This window comes from Periophthalmus magnuspinnatus, chromosome 7 (genome assembly GCF_009829125.3).
Source record: "Periophthalmus magnuspinnatus isolate fPerMag1 chromosome 7, fPerMag1.2.pri, whole genome shotgun sequence".
Lineage (NCBI taxonomy): Eukaryota > Metazoa > Chordata > Actinopteri > Gobiiformes > Gobiidae > Periophthalmus > Periophthalmus magnuspinnatus.
In genome coordinates, this window is record NC_047132.1 from 13,486,549 (window position 1) to 13,502,116 (window position 15,568).

The following is a 15,568-nucleotide window of genomic DNA, read 5'->3' on the forward strand; positions in this document are numbered from 1 at the left end:
ACTCAAACCAGGAAGGAACCTCCAAATATAGACGTAACCACATGAACCCATCAGACAGGAACCTTGAAGGAGGAAAGGGTTAAACTGTAAAAATAGAAAAAGGCTCATTCCGCCCAGAGTCACAGAATCCTGCCGACCTTCGACCACCTGAGAGTTTGAGCCTCACCTTTAAATAAACTCTTCTAGTGAAGATACATTTACGGGGCTCCAGACACGAGTGAACCAGAACCACAGACTGTGTAAAGAAATGGTCGTCACCGACAGCGTTCAGCTTCAAATGAAGCTCATTAGGCTAGCAGTTATAGCGGCTAATCTGGAGCCAAGTTCCATATTTGGAATTCCAACCCTGAGTATCATAACAACCAAAGAACCCATCTGGAGCGAGGCTGTTGAAGGTAACGCCCCTTCCCGCCGGTTTAGCAGGGAGCAGCAGCTTAGCAACACTGTCAATCAAACCTGTTGCTAACGCTAGCGGGAGTAACCTGGATAAAAGTAGCCTGATTTGTCTGTTATTAATGTTCATATCTTGACTTACAGACACAATAGTGAAATAAAACCGTAGGATTTTCAATGTAAACTGAATTGGAGCCAGAGTCGAGGAGCCGGAAGTGCGCCCATGATCACTTCCTGTTTGGAACGCGGCGGCTAACAGGTTAGTTATGTCCATTTATATATACAGTCTCTGGTTCCTCTGGAACTGTGAGGTCTAATGTGAAATAAAAGAAAACAGAAAATCACTGACCAGACACTGGTCACAGCTGCGCCCTGTCACCAGGCGTTTGCAGAAGCAGTCTCCACTGACCGGGTCACACTGAGCGCGCCCAGAGACGCTGCCCCGAGGGTCGCACCTGCAGGCTGGACAGGAGCAGATAGGGGCAGAGGGTCACAGATGAGCAGTAATACAACATTATGTTACAGTGATAGTTTTATTGATACTTTGTAGCTGATACCAACATTCCCTGGGGGGTGATGCTAACTGGGAGGACTTCTCTGTCTGAAACTCTGTTGCTCAAGTTAGTTTTGTTTTAACACAATCTGACCATAAAAAACTGATTTATCTGAACTACAATAGGTGAGCTGATTTGTGCTGTTAAACAAGTCAAATAACATTACTGTTTTTCAGTTAGTCACTCTTTTTGTTGAAAATGAAACTCCTAAACAGGGGGGCCTTGATCACAGGCTCCTGAAAATGTGCTCTTTAAATCACTTTTGTATTTTTTCTTAAATTTTCAGATTATCTCAGCCTGTGTTTCCTAATGTGTGCATTGTGTCACCATGGTAACTGCTAAAAATTCCACCATAGGGATAAATGTAGAACACCCCCAGAGAGGCCTAACTGCAGAGCATCAATGGTGCGTTCTGTTACAGTGGTAGTATTTTTACAGAGCAGACTCACGCAGGCAGCCGTCAGCGTTCTCCGCACTCAGACCGTAGAACCCGGCTTTGCACCTGTCGCAGCGCGGTCCCTCCACATGCAGTTTACAGCGACACTGCCCGGCCACCTGCCCCAGGGCGGGGTCAGTGTGCTCGTCACACAGGCCGCCGTTTAGGGAGCCGTCAGGGTCACAGTCACAAGCTACAAAAGGGGGAGAGGCAAAGGAGGAGGGGCAACAAGGGGAGGGACAAATGGGGAAGAGCAGAGAGGTGTTTGAATTGAAATAGTCAATGAGATGTGATGTTACTGGGCAGGGTCAGTACTATTGTATAATTATGGTATAATACCTACTTCAAATGTATGTCTGCAAACTTAGGACCCGCTACCATAGACTGTACATGTCTCTGGACATAGCTAACCTGCTAGCGCCGCGTTGCAAACAGGAAGTGATCATGGGTACACTTCCGGCTCCATCAACTCTGGCTCCAGTTCACTTTCTGTGTAAAAACTGCGGCCCCTCTCTTTGTAACTGCTGATGTCATTTTGGTCTTAAAATGTTCATATTGACCTGCTCTACATGGTTTTTATTTCACTATTGTGTCTGTAAATCAAGATTTGAACATTAATAACAGACAAATCAGGCGCCTTCTTTCCCCGAGGTCGCTCCCACTAGAGTTAGCAACAGATTTGATTGACAGTGTTGCAAGCGCCCGCTCCCTGCTAAACCAGCAGTTCAAACGGGAAGGGGTGTTACCTTCAACAGCCTTGCTCCTGATTGGCTCTTTGGTTACTATGATACTCGTGGTCAGAATTTCAAATATGGAACTGGGCTCCAAATTGGCCTCTGTAACTGGTAGCCTCACTTAGTCCACTGCTTTATACAGTCTCTAGTCTAGTCTACATATTATATCTATATATATATCTATATCTATATCTATATCTATCTATATATATATATATATATAAATAATAGTGTTAGAGTCATACGCTGGCAGACTTGGGGGTCCCTCAGGTCTCTCTGGGGGTCCTTGTAGTAGAAGGGTCTGCAGCTCTCACACTGGCGCCCCATAGTGTTGTGGAGGCACAGGTCACACACTCCTCCACTGCTGTTTCCTGTGGCCAAGTACACCGCCATGTCGAAGTGACAGGAGGAGGCGTGGCCATGGCACTCGCACTCTGGACAGAAACAGGGACAGAGAGAGAAAGAGACAGAGAGGTATAAGAGGGGAAAAAAACCCAATAATTCCACTGTTGAAAGTGTTAAAACAGCGTCTTCAGTTATGTCACTGTTCCTGGCGTCGCTCAGCAGCTTGCTCGGAGACTTGCTTGGGGGCTCGCTCTTTTGTAGATTTTTTTCTAAAACGTATGTAAGCTGTAGTCTAGTTTTAGTAGCGTGACTGTTACACAAAAAATCTAAACCTGGTAAACCCAGTGTGTGTGGAATGACTTTTAGCATCAGCATTAGCATGTGTATTAGCATGAGCATTAGCATGTGTATTAGCATATGCATTAGCGTGTGTATTAGCATGTGCATTAGCATGTGTATTACCATGTTTCCCACACTCTTGCTGGTGTGTCTGTTAGCGTGTATTATTAGGTTAGTGTGTACTTACTTTTACATGTGTGGCTGTTAGCGTGTATTATTAGCGCATATGTCATGCTTTTACAGACATGGTTGTTTGCGTGTTTTAATATTGTTAGCATGAACTTTGGCAGGCGTGGCTGTTAGCATGTCTTAATATCGTTGGCATGTACTTACTCTGTTAGTGTAGTGTATGTTAGTGTATGTTAACATAATTAGCACGTCATTACTCTTGCAGGTTTGGTTGTTAGCTTATGTTAGCATAGTTAGCATGCCCTTACTCTTGCAGGTGTGGTTGTTAGCTTATGTTAGCATAGTTAGCATGCCCTTACTCTTGCAGGTGTGGTTGTTAGCTTATGTTAGCATAGTTAGCATGCCGTTACTCTTGCAGGCGTGGCTGTTAGCGTATGTTAGCATAGTTAGCATGCCCTTACTCTTGCAGGTGTGGTTGTTAACTTATGTTAGCATAGTTAGCATGTGCTTACTCTTGCAGGCGTGGCTGTTAGCGTATGTTAGCATAGTTAGCATGTGCTTACTCTTGCAGGCGTGGCTGTTAGCGTATGTTAGCATAGTTAGCATGTGCTTACTCTTGCAGGCGTGGCTGTTGCGTCCCTCGGCAGGTCTCCAGGGCTGGTCGTTGTAGAAGTCGTCACACTGTTCACAGTTCAATCCTTTGGTGTGATGGTTACACACACAACGGCCGTGCACCTGGAAAGCACACGAGATACATCACTATCATATCAGTGTTTATAAAAATGTAAATACTGATTTTTATCTACTCCACACAGTGTGAGTGTGAGTGCACATGAGTGTATACAGTGTGTGTGTGTGTTTGAGTGTATGTGTGTGTACACAGTCTTAGTGCGAGTGCACACAGTGTGACTGTGAGTGCCCTCCCTGTGTGTCAACAGATGCCCTCGCTGTGTCTCAGATACCCTCCCCAGTGTGTCAGATGCTCAGATTTCAGTCTCTCAGATGTGAATGTCCCTGAATAGGTCTTAATAATAAAAGTATTGTCTGACCATGCCCTCGATGTCGTCGGGGATGCCTTGGATGGGGGCGCACTCGGAGGCATGGCCATAGCAGAAGCAGTTGCCGCGGACGACGAGCTCGTACATGGAGTAGTAATACTTCTCCTTAATCTCAGGGCGAGTGTCCAGCAGGTTGTCTCCTAAGGTGTGAAGCTTTGTGAAGTTCACCCTCAGGTTCGTGATTCGAAGCTGATCTAGAACGACATATACACTCATGATATCAAGGAACATATATTTAATGCGTGTGGATTATTTTGTCCACAAAATATTTAGAAATGGTTATTTTATAGTCTATATATATATAGTCTATAAAAAGAAAACAGTAAAAAGGCTGATTAAAGTGTATTTGTGTTAGAAAGTCAATACCATATCTGTATATATCTTTGGATATAGCTAACCTGCTAACCTAAATCTGACAAAGAACATTTTAGATTCAGACACTATTCAGTGGTCCCCGTACCTCTGGGTGGGGAACACTGGTCTAAACTATTAGAAACTGGTATCAAGTTTCTACCATTCAGTTATCTGAAAAAAATTATAATAATAAGAGAGGGAGAGAGAGAGGGAGAGAGAGGGAGGGAGGAAGAGTGGAGGAGTGTCTCTGTATACATCCTTTACATGTCTCAGTCTGTAACATGACTCTGGACAAAGAGACAAAGAACCGAGTGTCTCTGAGAGACAAGAACAGGTGCAGATCCAGACCCATACAAGACCTGGACTAGATCTGGACTAGACTGGGTCCTGTTTAGTCCTGGTCTAGTCCTGATTCTGTCCTGGTTTAGTACTGGTTTAGTCCTGGTTAGCCATGTGTTTCCTGAGGATGTTTTGTGTCAGATTCTCCTCAGTCTCTGTGAATAAAAGTCTTACTCTGGATCCGGGGGCTGTACGGGTCCTGGATCCGGATCGCTGGGTCCAACACTCGGAAAATCACCTGGAAAACACGGAAAACGGGGTAAACTACAGTGAATACTAAACATCTGACACACAGGAGCGTGGGAGGGCATCTGACACACAGAGATGGAAGAACATGGGAGGGCATCTGATCCACTACAGGGTTACAGTAGGCTGGGAGAACATCTGTGTTACCTCGCCTTCAGTGGAAGGCTCTATGTCGGAGTAGCGTGATTCACAGATGACGTCGTCCACATGGAGCAGAGGACCTTGGGAAACACCAGGGAACTCGGCATCGCAGTCGTACGCGAAGTATCGATAAATCTGCCACGTCCGACCGAAGTCTGCGGAACGCTCAATCAACATGGCCGCCGGACGAAATGTCTGAGGAAGAGAGAGGAAGGGAGAGCGGAAGAGAGGGAGGGAGAGATAGGGGGAAGTGATACGCCTGTCAGGAGTCGGGTTAAGAGGTTAGGAGTACCTCGCTGGTGTCTTTCTCTGGGTTCTCACCTTGAAGGTCATGATGAGGTGAGTGAAGTGGAACTCTGCCTCCAGGTCCAGCTGAATGTGGACGTCCGATTTACCTGGAACAGACAGGTGTAAGAGACAGGTGAGACAGGTGTAAGAGACAGGTGAGACAGGTGTAAGAGACAGGTGAGACAAATGTTAGAAAGAGGTGAGACGCAGGAGACAAGTGAGACGGGGAGAGACAGGTGAGACAGGTGAGAGACAAGTAGAGAGGCTTATTAGAGTTAAGGAGGTTCTGTCTCATTTCCTGCAGTTTCTCTCTCTTCTTTCCACTCGTTTCCTGCTGTATCTCCCTCTTTCCTCTCGTTTCCTGCAGTTTCTGTCTTTCCACTTGTTTCCTGCAGTTTCTCTCTCTTTACACTCGTTTCCTGCTGTATCTCCCTCTTTCCACTCATTTCCTGCAGTTTCTCTCTCTCTTTCCACTCGTTTTCTGCTGTATCTCCCTCTTTCCTCTCGTTTCCTGCAGTTTCTGTCTTTCCACTTGTTTCCTGCAGTTTCTCTCTCTTTACACTCGTTTCCTGCTGTATCTCCCTCTTTCCACTCATTTCCTGCAGTTTCTCTCTCTCTTTCCACTCGTTTCCTGCTGTATCTCCCTCTTTCCTCTCGTTTCCTGCAGTTTCTGTCTTTCCACTTGTTTCCTGCAGTTTCTCTCTCTTTACACTCGTTTCCTGCTGTATCTCCCTCTTTCCACTCATTTCCTGCAGTTTCTCTCTCTCTTTCCACTTGTTTCCTGCAGTTTCTCTCTCTTTACACTCGTTTCCTGCAGTTTCTCTCTCTTTACACTCGTTTCCTTCAGTTTCTCTCCTTACACTTGTTTCCTGCAGTATCTCTCTCTTTCCACTCATTTCCTGCAGTTTCTCTCTCTTCTTTCCACTCGTTTCCTGCTGTATCTCCCTCTTTCCTCTCGTTTCCTACAGTTTCTGTCTTTCCACTTGTTTCCTGCAGTTTCTCTCTCTTTACACTCGTTTCCTGCTGTATCTCCCTCTTTCCACTCATTTCCTGCAGTTTCTCTCTCTCTTTCCACTCGTTTTCTGCTGTATCTCCCTCTTTCCTCTCGTTTCCTGCAGTTTCTGTCTTTCCACTTGTTTCCTGCAGTTTCTCTCTCTTTACACTCGTTTCCTGCTGTATCTCCCTCTTTCCACTCATTTCCTGCAGTTTCTCTCTCTCTTTCCACTCGTTTCCTGCTGTATCTCCCTCTTTCCTCTCGTTTCCTGCAGTTTCTGTCTTTCCACTTGTTTCCTGCAGTTTCTCTCTCTTTACACTCGTTTCCTGCTGTATCTCCCTCTTTCCACTCATTTCCTGCAGTTTCTCTCTCTCTTTCCACTCGTTTCCTGCTGTATCTCCCTCTTTCCTCTCGTTTCCTGCAGTTTCTGTCTTTCCACTTGTTTCCTGCAGTTTCTCTCTCGTTACACTCGTTTCCTGCTGTATCTCCCTCTTTCCACTCATTTCCTGCAGTTTCTCTCTCTCTTTCCACTTGTTTCCTGCAGTTTCTCTCTCTTTACACTCGTTTCCTGCAGTTTCTCTCTCTTTACACTCGTTTCCTTCAGTTTCTCTCCTTACACTTGTTTCCTGCAGTATCTCTCTCTTTCCACTCATTTCCTGCAGTTTCTCTCTCTTCTTTCCACTCGTTTTCTGCTGTATCTCCCTCTTTCCTCTCGTTTCCTGCAGTTTCTGTCTTTCCACTTGTTTCCTGCAGTTTCTCTCTCTTTACACTCGTTTCCTGCTGTATCTCCCTCTTTCCACTCATTTCCTGCAGTTTCTCTCTCTCTTTCCACTCGTTTCCTGCTGTATCTCCCTCTTTCCTCTCGTTTCCTGCAGTTTCTGTCTTTCCACTTGTTTCCTGCAGTTTCTCTCTCTTTACACTCGTTTCCTGCTGTATCTCCCTCTTTCCACTCATTTCCTGCAGTTTCTCTCTCTCTTTCCACTTGTTTCCTGCAGTTTCTCTCTCTTTACACTCGTTTCCTGCAGTTTCTCTCTCTTTACACTCGTTTCCTTCAGTTTCTCTCCTTACACTTGTTTCCTGCAGTATCTCTCTCTTTCCACTCATTTCCTGCAGTTTCTCTCTCTTCTTTCCACTCGTTTCCTGCTGTATCTCCCTCTTTCCTCTCGTTTCCTACAGTTTCTGTCTTTCCACTTGTTTCCTGCAGTTTCTCTCTCTTTACACTCGTTTCCTGCTGTATCTCCCTCTTTCAACTCATTTCCTGCAGTTTCTCTCTCTCTTTCCACTTGTTTCCTGCAGTTTCTCTCTCTTTACACTCGTTTCCTGCTGTATCTCCCTCTTTCCACTAATTTCCTGCAGTTTCTCTCTCTCTTTCCACTTGCTTCCTGCAGTTTCTCTCTCTTTACACTCGTTTCCTGCAGTTTCTCTCTCTTTACACTCGTTTCCTTCAGTTTCTCTCCTTACACTTGTTTCCTGCAGTATCTCTCTTTCCACTCGTTTCCTGCAGTATTTCTCTCTCCCTCTTTCCACTCATTTCCTGCAGTTTCTCTCTCTTCTTTCCACTCGTTTCCTGCTGTATCTCCCTCTTTCCTCTCGTTTCCTACAGTTTCTGTCTTTCCACTTGTTTCCTGCAGTTTCTCTCTCTTTACACTCGTTTCCTGCTGTATCTCCCTCTTTCCACTAATTTCCTGCAGTTTCTCTCTCTCTCTTTCCACTTGTTTCCTGCTGTATCTCCCTCTTTCCACTCGTTTCCTGCAGTATCTCTCTCTCCCTCTTTCCACTCGTTTCCGTCTTCGTCTCTTGACATGTTTAAGACTGTGTTTTATCACGACTTATGTTTTTGATAATGACACGTTCGGAGCCTGTGTTTAACCCATCAGCACCTGTCAGAGCTCAGGTGAGACTCGGAAAGTCCCTCGAAAAAAATAGAGATACAGTTTCATTATTTATGTGTTCAAAGTGACAGAAGCCTCAGACAAATGAAACTAAGTCACTCCCCCTTCAGAGCACTCTCACAACACAATCAGCCTCATCCCACTAATGAAACTACTGCACATCACATCAGGTTTGTCAAGTTGCTGTGTACAGTTTTGTATCATGTTTTTGTAGATTTATGGAGAATTGTCGTGTGGGAGCATGGATGATGTAGACTTGTGGGCGGAGCCTCGTACAGGCTCGTACTGCTAAATGTAAGGAGGGTTTGAATATGGGCCTGATGTAGTCTTGGTTTAGTCCTGGTTTAGTCCTGGTTTAGTCCTGGTTTAGTCCTGTTTAGTCCACGTTTAGTGCACGTTTAGTCCACGTTTAGTTCATGTTTAGTCTTGGTTTAATTTTGTGTTGAATCCAGGGGAAATACTTGAAACACAATCAGTCTTTGTCAGAACAAACGGAAAATCAGTTTAAAAATATACTTTCACTCTCCCTCCCTTTCTCCCTCCCTCTCTCCCTCCCTCTTTCCCTTCCCTTTCCCTAGTCCTAATCCTGGTTTGGTCCTAGTTCTGGTCCAGTCCTGGTTCAGTCTTAGTCCCGGTTTAATTTGGTCTGGTCCTGGTTTAGTTCTAGTACCATTCTTGTTCAGTCCTGGTCTGGTCTTGGTTTAGTCCTGGTCTGGTCCTGGTCCAGTACTGTTCTGAGACTGCCACCAGCCCCTCTTGCGGTGTGGTTTGAAGGTGGTTTAGTCCTGGTCCTGGTTTAGCCCTGGCCTGGTCCTGGTTTAGTCCTGTTTTAGGTCTGGTCTATTCCTGGTCCAGTACCGTTTTCAGACTGCCACCAGCTCCTCTTGCAGTGGGTTTGAAGGTGGTTTAGTCCTGGTTTAGTCCTGGTTTAGTCTTAGTCCTGGTCTGGTCTAGGGATGGGACCATATTATAATTTAGACTCACGATTATTGTGACCAAAATAATCACGATTAACGATATTATCACGATAAAAATTAAACCAAGGCAGTATAATGTCGTCATATGTGGACACCAGGACCTTGTAGAGAAAAAAATGTATTATGACATAGGCAACCCAAAATGTCCTAGAAGGTTATAGGTATTTAGATTAACTCATGGTTGTTATAAAACCATGTGCCACTACTAGCAAACTGTGCAGTCAGCTGTGCAAAATGCTAGTGCTAGGCTCAGCTAGTGCTAACCTAGCGATAACAAAGTCGATACAAACACGGATTCATACAAATCCAAACTAACACAAACTACATTCAATAGTTTATTTCACATGGTATGTTACTTACAATGGATATTTTCAGCTCAAGTTTGTCAAACCATACAGGATGGTCGTCTCGTAAATGTGCATGTAAGTTGCTGGTGTTTTCCCTCGGAGCAGTATCTTTTTTTTCGACAGGCTCTGCAGATTGGTGGCTCATCTTGTTGGTCTTGTTTTACAAATCCATAATAATTCCACACATCAGACTTCACCTTCTTGAGTGGAGAATATACAGTGGGGCAAAAAAGTTTTTAGCCTCCTGAGACCCGAGCTCTTGCATGACAGGCTTTATTAATTTGTCTTTGTTATTTGGGCTGACTGGGACCTGATGAGTCTAAATACAAAGAATTATCTTTTTTATTACGTAGTTTCTGAGAAAAGTGATGTAAAACGAATGTCCTCATATGTGGACATTTTAATTATTTTGATAAAACATTTGAGTAATGATTTGCAAAACCTATTTATTAAGACCCTGAACACAGCAACATTTGCCCTGATGTAAAAACAAAATCAGAAATAACAATTGTGCCTCTTGGAACAATGTGTCTCATGTGAAGAGCTGCTGACAGGAACAGGAAGACATGTGTCTTCACAAAAAAACAATTTTTAAATAATCTAAACATTTTAAACTCTAGAAGGTCCTAGAAGGTTAGTGCAAGTTCTCCCACTTAAGAAGTTGAGAGAGGCCTATAATTTTCATCATAGGTTCACTTCAACTATGAGAGACAGAATGGGGGGAAAGAATCCAGGAAATCATATTGTAGGATTTTGAATGAATTACTTGGTAAATTCTTTGGTAAAGTAAGTATTTGGTCACCGACAAACAAGCAACATTTCTGGCTCTCACAGACCTGTAACTTCTGCTTTAAGAAGCTCCTCTGTCCTCCACTTGGTACCTGTATTAATGGCACCTGTTTGAACTTGTTATCAGTATTAAAGACACCTGTCCACAACCTCAAACAGTCAGACTCCAAACTCCACTATGACCAAGACCAAAGAGCTGTCAAAGAACACCAGAAACAAACTGTGACCTGCACCAGGCTGGGAAGACTGAATCTGCAATAGGTAAGCAGCTTGATGTGAAGAAGTCAACTGTGGGAGCAATTATTAGAAAATGGAAGACATGCAAAAGCACTGATAATCTCCCTCAATCTGGGGCTCTACACAAGATCTCACCCCGTGAGGTCAAAATGATCACAAGGTGAGCAAAAATCCCAGAAGCACACAGGGGGAGCTAGTGAATGACCTGCAGAGAGTTGGGCCCAAAGTAACAAAGGCGACCATCAGTAACACTACACCACCAGGGACTCAAATCCTGCAGTGCTGAGTTACATCCAGAGAACACTACTTCACTACTGTGAAGCATGGGGGTGGAAACATCATGCTTTGGGGCTGTTTTTTCTGCAAAGGGACCAGGACGACTGTAAAGGAAAGAGTGAATGGGACCGTGTATTGTGAGATTATGAGGGACAACTTCCTTCCATCAGCAAGGGCTTTGAAGATGAAAAGTGGCTGGGTCTTTCAGCATGACAATGATCCCAAACACACCGCCCGGGCAATGAAAGAGTGGCTTCGTAAGAAGCAATCCAAGGTCCTGGAGTGGCCTAGCCAGTCTCCAGATCTCAACCCCACAGAAAATCTTTGGAGGGAGTTGAAAGTCCGTGTTGCTCAGCGACAGGCCCAAATCAACACTGCTCTAGAGGAAATCTGCAGGAGGAATGGGTCAAACTACCAGCAACAGTGTGTGAAAACCTTGTGGAGACTTACAGAAAATGTTTGACCTCTGTCATTGCCAACAAAGGATATATAAAAAAGTATTGAGATAAACTTTTGGTATTGACCAAATACTTATTTTTCACCATCATTTGCAAATACTTTTTTTTTAATCAGACAATGTGATTCTGGATCTTTTTTTTCTCATTTTGTCTTTCATAGTTCAAGTGAACCTATGACAAAAAAATACAGGCCTCTCTCATCTTTTTAAGTGGGAGAACTTGCACAATTGGTGGCTAACTAAATACTTTTTGCCCCACTGTAAATGTGTGCTGCCACTGGGATCCAGATCCACTGCCTGCCCACAAGCCATGACGGTGAAGAACCATCCCCAATTCAGAAAAGGCACAGAAGCTAACAAGTTTTATTGCTATGACAGAGGGCCCCCTTGTGGGCAAACACCAGAACTAACATCTAAACATTGTATTGAAACCAGAAACATGAGGCAGTCTGGTGCCGTAAAGGTGATTATAATCGTGTGCGATGATTCTGATTATTAAAAAATGCCCCTAACAATTAATTGCAGACCTTTTTCTATTTATTATCTTATATCGTCCCATCCCTAGTCTGCCCCTGGTCTGGTCCTGGTCTAGTCCTGGTTTAGTCCTGGTTTAGTTCCAGTACCGTTCTCAGACTGCCACCAGCTCCTTTTGCGGTGCGGTTTGAAGGTGGTGATGACGTTCTCGATCCTGTGGTTGATGGTGTTGTAGACTGGGTCGTACGGACGCCGCGAGTCACAAAAGAAACACTTCTTTTCATCCTGAGGTTTCACAGAAAAATGTCACAAACTGAAGAACAGTTAACTCAGTTTAAAGCTGCAATCTGTAACTTTTATGGAAGATGTGTTTAATGCCATACTGGGGAACATTCTAGGCAAAGTAATAACATTTCCATGGAGACAAGTAGGTGGTAGACCTTCCTCCAGGACAATGACATGGGGCAACTTCAAATGAAACAAAGCCTCATCTTACAGGCCTCGCCCCACAGGTCATGAGAGGTGCCTGTGTCACATTCACACCGTGCCACCTTTAGAACTTTTGGAATTTGTGGCGTTTGGTGTTCACCCATGTCACGTGACGCCCGCTGCTTCTGTGTGCATTGGCCTTTAGTGTCTGTGTCTCAGTCGTCCAGGTCTGATCCATGGCAAAAGCAGAAGCTAAATCTGTCAACTGGACAAAACGTTGTAGGAGTGAAGATGTTTCCCTGCTCATTGCGCATGAGCGCAGCAAAATGAAAAAAATCTCCTCCTGCCCAGAAAGGATTTTTCTCATAGAGCACAGTGTAATCACCAACTGCTCATGCACTCGCAATAGGCCCTATGCCTTGTAGGTCCCAGTCAGTGCCTGCCGGCTGAGCTCAAGCCCCTACACAGCATAGGGCCTGTTGCTTTCCCAACGATGAGTGCATGGGAAAAGCCACTGTCAACTGTCTTAATGAAGTTTGGTGCAAAGCTGTAGTTCCTGTACTGTCCTGCAAGGGGGAAGCACTGATCAGCAGATGTGTGTGTTCCTGAATTGTCCTGCAGGGGGCAGCACTAACCTGCAGGTGTGTGTTCCTCACTGTCTTGTAATGTGCAGCACTGACCTGCAGGTGTGTGTAGTTCCTGTATTGTCCTGTAGGGGGCAGCACTGACCTACAGGTGTGTGTAGTTCCTTATTGTCCTGTAGGGGGCAGCACTGACCTGCAGGTGACTGACGATGCAGTATGACTCTTTCTTCTTCATGCCGCAGGTGGATGAGGCTTGGAGGTTCTTCTCTCGTCCCACCAGAAGGTCTCCTGTGGCGGGGTAACAGCTGCCCTGAGCACAGCCCACAGTCTGTTCCAAGTCCTGAGAAGAAACCAGCATCACCAGCACCAACCCTGTGGAGACAGACAGGAACATCTGAACATCTGACCCATCTGACTCTGAGCTCAGCTGAGGCTCTGGGTCCTAAGAAGAAACTGCTGCCACAAACAGGAAGTGACCATGTGTGCAATCCGGCTCCATCGACTCCACTGTGCCCCTCTCTCTGTAACTGCTGCTGTCAGACTTATAATTTTGGTCTTAAAATGTCCATATTTACCCACTCTACATGATCCTGTTTTTTTTATTTCACTATTGTATCTGTAAATCAACATTAATAACAGACAAACAGGCACCTTCTTTCTCCGAGGGCTAATACCAGTGGGAGTGACCTCGGGGAAAGGTAGGCAACAGGAGTCACACTTGTGTTGTTCTCGCTCACATTAAAGTGTTAAATAAAGCTCTGTGTTCTTCAGGCAGCAGGTCGACCCAAACAAACATCAAGGGTCACAGAGACTGTGAATGTTTAAAAACTATACTTTAGTAATGATGAGTGACAGGTGAGTGACTGGACTATGTGAGAGTGAAATTAGTAACTTCCTGTAAGTCTGACTCCTCCATAGCTCCAGAGACAGAGACTGGCTGCTCACACACACCTACACACACACCTACACACACACTCACTCACACACTCACACACGCTCACCTACACATACATACACACACACATAAACACACACAAACACACATACACACACACGTTTCATCTGGAGACAGAACATATGTTTAAGAGATTATTATAAATATGTTTATGTGGAAAATAGGAAACTCAGACCTGGACCAGGATTAAACCAGGACTAAACCAAAACTAAACCAGAACTAAGCCAGGTCTAAACCAGGATTAAACCAGGACTAAGCCAGGTCTAAACCAGGATTAAACCAGGACTAAACCAGGTCTAAACCAGGTCTAAACCAGGTCTTGGGTTGATTGACATGTGAAGTAGACGATCTTATCCGTTTGGAGTCATGTTTATCACAGGAAGTGTCCCAACAGGAGCAAGGGCGGAGCTTATCTGAGCCAATGCTGATACAGATGCCCTCCCTGTGTGTCAGATGCCCTCCCCGTAAAAGTTTGAAGAGCTGATGAGTCGTTCATTCATAAAGAAAAGATGTACCCAAAAAAGGAGAGAGAGAGAGGAACAAGGGAGCGGAGGAGAGTGGACTAAACCAAGACTAAACCAGGACTAGGCCAGGATTGAACTCTATCTCTGATGCTCAGGTGACAGTAGCAGCATCAGTCTGATACATTCCTCTGTCTCTGTCTCAGTGTGAAACAAATACATGAACAAATAAACATCATGTAATGAGGAGTGAGGTCAGACACAGAAGGATAAGAGAGTGACCACAGGCAGTGCCAAAGAGTGACCAGAGAGTGACCACAGGCAGAGGCAGTGACCAGAGGCAATGACCAAAAAGTGACTGCAGGCAGTGACCAGAGAGTGACCACAGGCAGAGGCGTGCGTGCGTGTGAGTGTGTGTTTGTGTGTGTGTGAGCAGCCAGTCTCTGTCTCTAGAGCTGCGGAGGAGTCACAACTCCTGTTTCCTCCTCTTCTGCTCTTCCCTCTCTCTCCTCCTCTTCTCTCTCCCTCTCTTCTCCCCTCCTCTCTCTGCTCTCCCCCTCTCCTCTCTCTCTCCTCCTCTCCTCCCTGTTTCCTCCTTTTCTCTCTCTTCCTCCTCTTTTTTCATTGTTCACAGTTGTTCATCTCCACAAACATCAGCCCTTTACAGTCTCCACTCCTCTGCAACTCCTCTGCCTCCTCCTACTGTTTATACTTCTCTCCCTCTTGCATTTTTCTCTTTCACCCCCCCCCCCCCCCCTCTCTCCTTCTCTCAGTCTTACCTCCTCCTCTCTCCTTTCTTCCGGTCTCTCTCTTTCATCTCTGTAATCTGCTCTTAAACTCCTCCTCACTACTGCTACATTTTATACTCCCCCTCTTTCTCTCTTTTGACTTTTTCTCTCTTTCACCCATCTCCCTCTCTCTCTTTCTCTCTTTCCCTCTCTCTTTCTGTTTCTCTCTTCTCTCTATAACGCACACTGCCCCTTGTCGTCATTATGGTTTATACTCCCTCCCTCTCTCCTTCTCTTCTCTCTCTCTTTTTTTTCTATATTTTGTTCTGACCTCCTCTTCACTTCTGCTACTGGTTATCCTCCCTCCCTCTTTCCCTTTTTTTGTTTTTTCTTACTCCTGTTACTAAACTCTGTCCTGACACACGGACACAAGTGTGGAGTCAAACCAAAGAATGACAGGTGAAAGAGAGAAAGAGAGAGAGAGAGAGAGAGAGAAAGAGAGAGAGACAGCTGCATGGCTCCAAATAGCCGACGCAACCACAAACTCTCTACAAGCGAAAGACGAGGTAAAAACAGGAATAAACCAGGACTAAACCAGGACTGAACCAGAAC

The 15,568-nt window shown here is 45.0% G+C and overlaps 2 protein-coding genes across 2 annotated transcripts in view; one reads left to right on the top strand and one right to left on the bottom strand.

Annotated features, from left to right (window-relative positions):
* The window catches only part of LOC117373688 (troponin C, skeletal muscle), a 277,430-nt gene that overhangs the window by 89,416 nt on the left and 172,446 nt on the right, over window positions 1-15,568 (top strand). The window lies entirely within an intron of this gene.
* lamb2 (laminin, beta 2 (laminin S)) overlaps window positions 1-15,568 on the bottom strand; it is a 35,353-nt gene that overhangs the window by 15,289 nt on the left and 4,496 nt on the right. The window contains exons 3-12 of the mRNA XM_055223226.1: window positions 13,006-13,184; window positions 11,949-12,084; window positions 5,390-5,463; window positions 5,075-5,263; window positions 4,856-4,919; window positions 3,980-4,182; window positions 3,545-3,665; window positions 2,363-2,551; window positions 1,397-1,576; window positions 743-855 (exon numbers count right to left, since the gene is read on the bottom strand). Of these exons, the coding sequence (XP_055079201.1) occupies window positions 743-855; window positions 1,397-1,576; window positions 2,363-2,551; window positions 3,545-3,665; window positions 3,980-4,182; window positions 4,856-4,919; window positions 5,075-5,263; window positions 5,390-5,463; window positions 11,949-12,084; window positions 13,006-13,184 (1,448 nt within the window). The remainder of the gene's footprint in view (window positions 1-742; window positions 856-1,396; window positions 1,577-2,362; window positions 2,552-3,544; window positions 3,666-3,979; window positions 4,183-4,855; window positions 4,920-5,074; window positions 5,264-5,389; window positions 5,464-11,948; window positions 12,085-13,005; window positions 13,185-15,568) is intronic.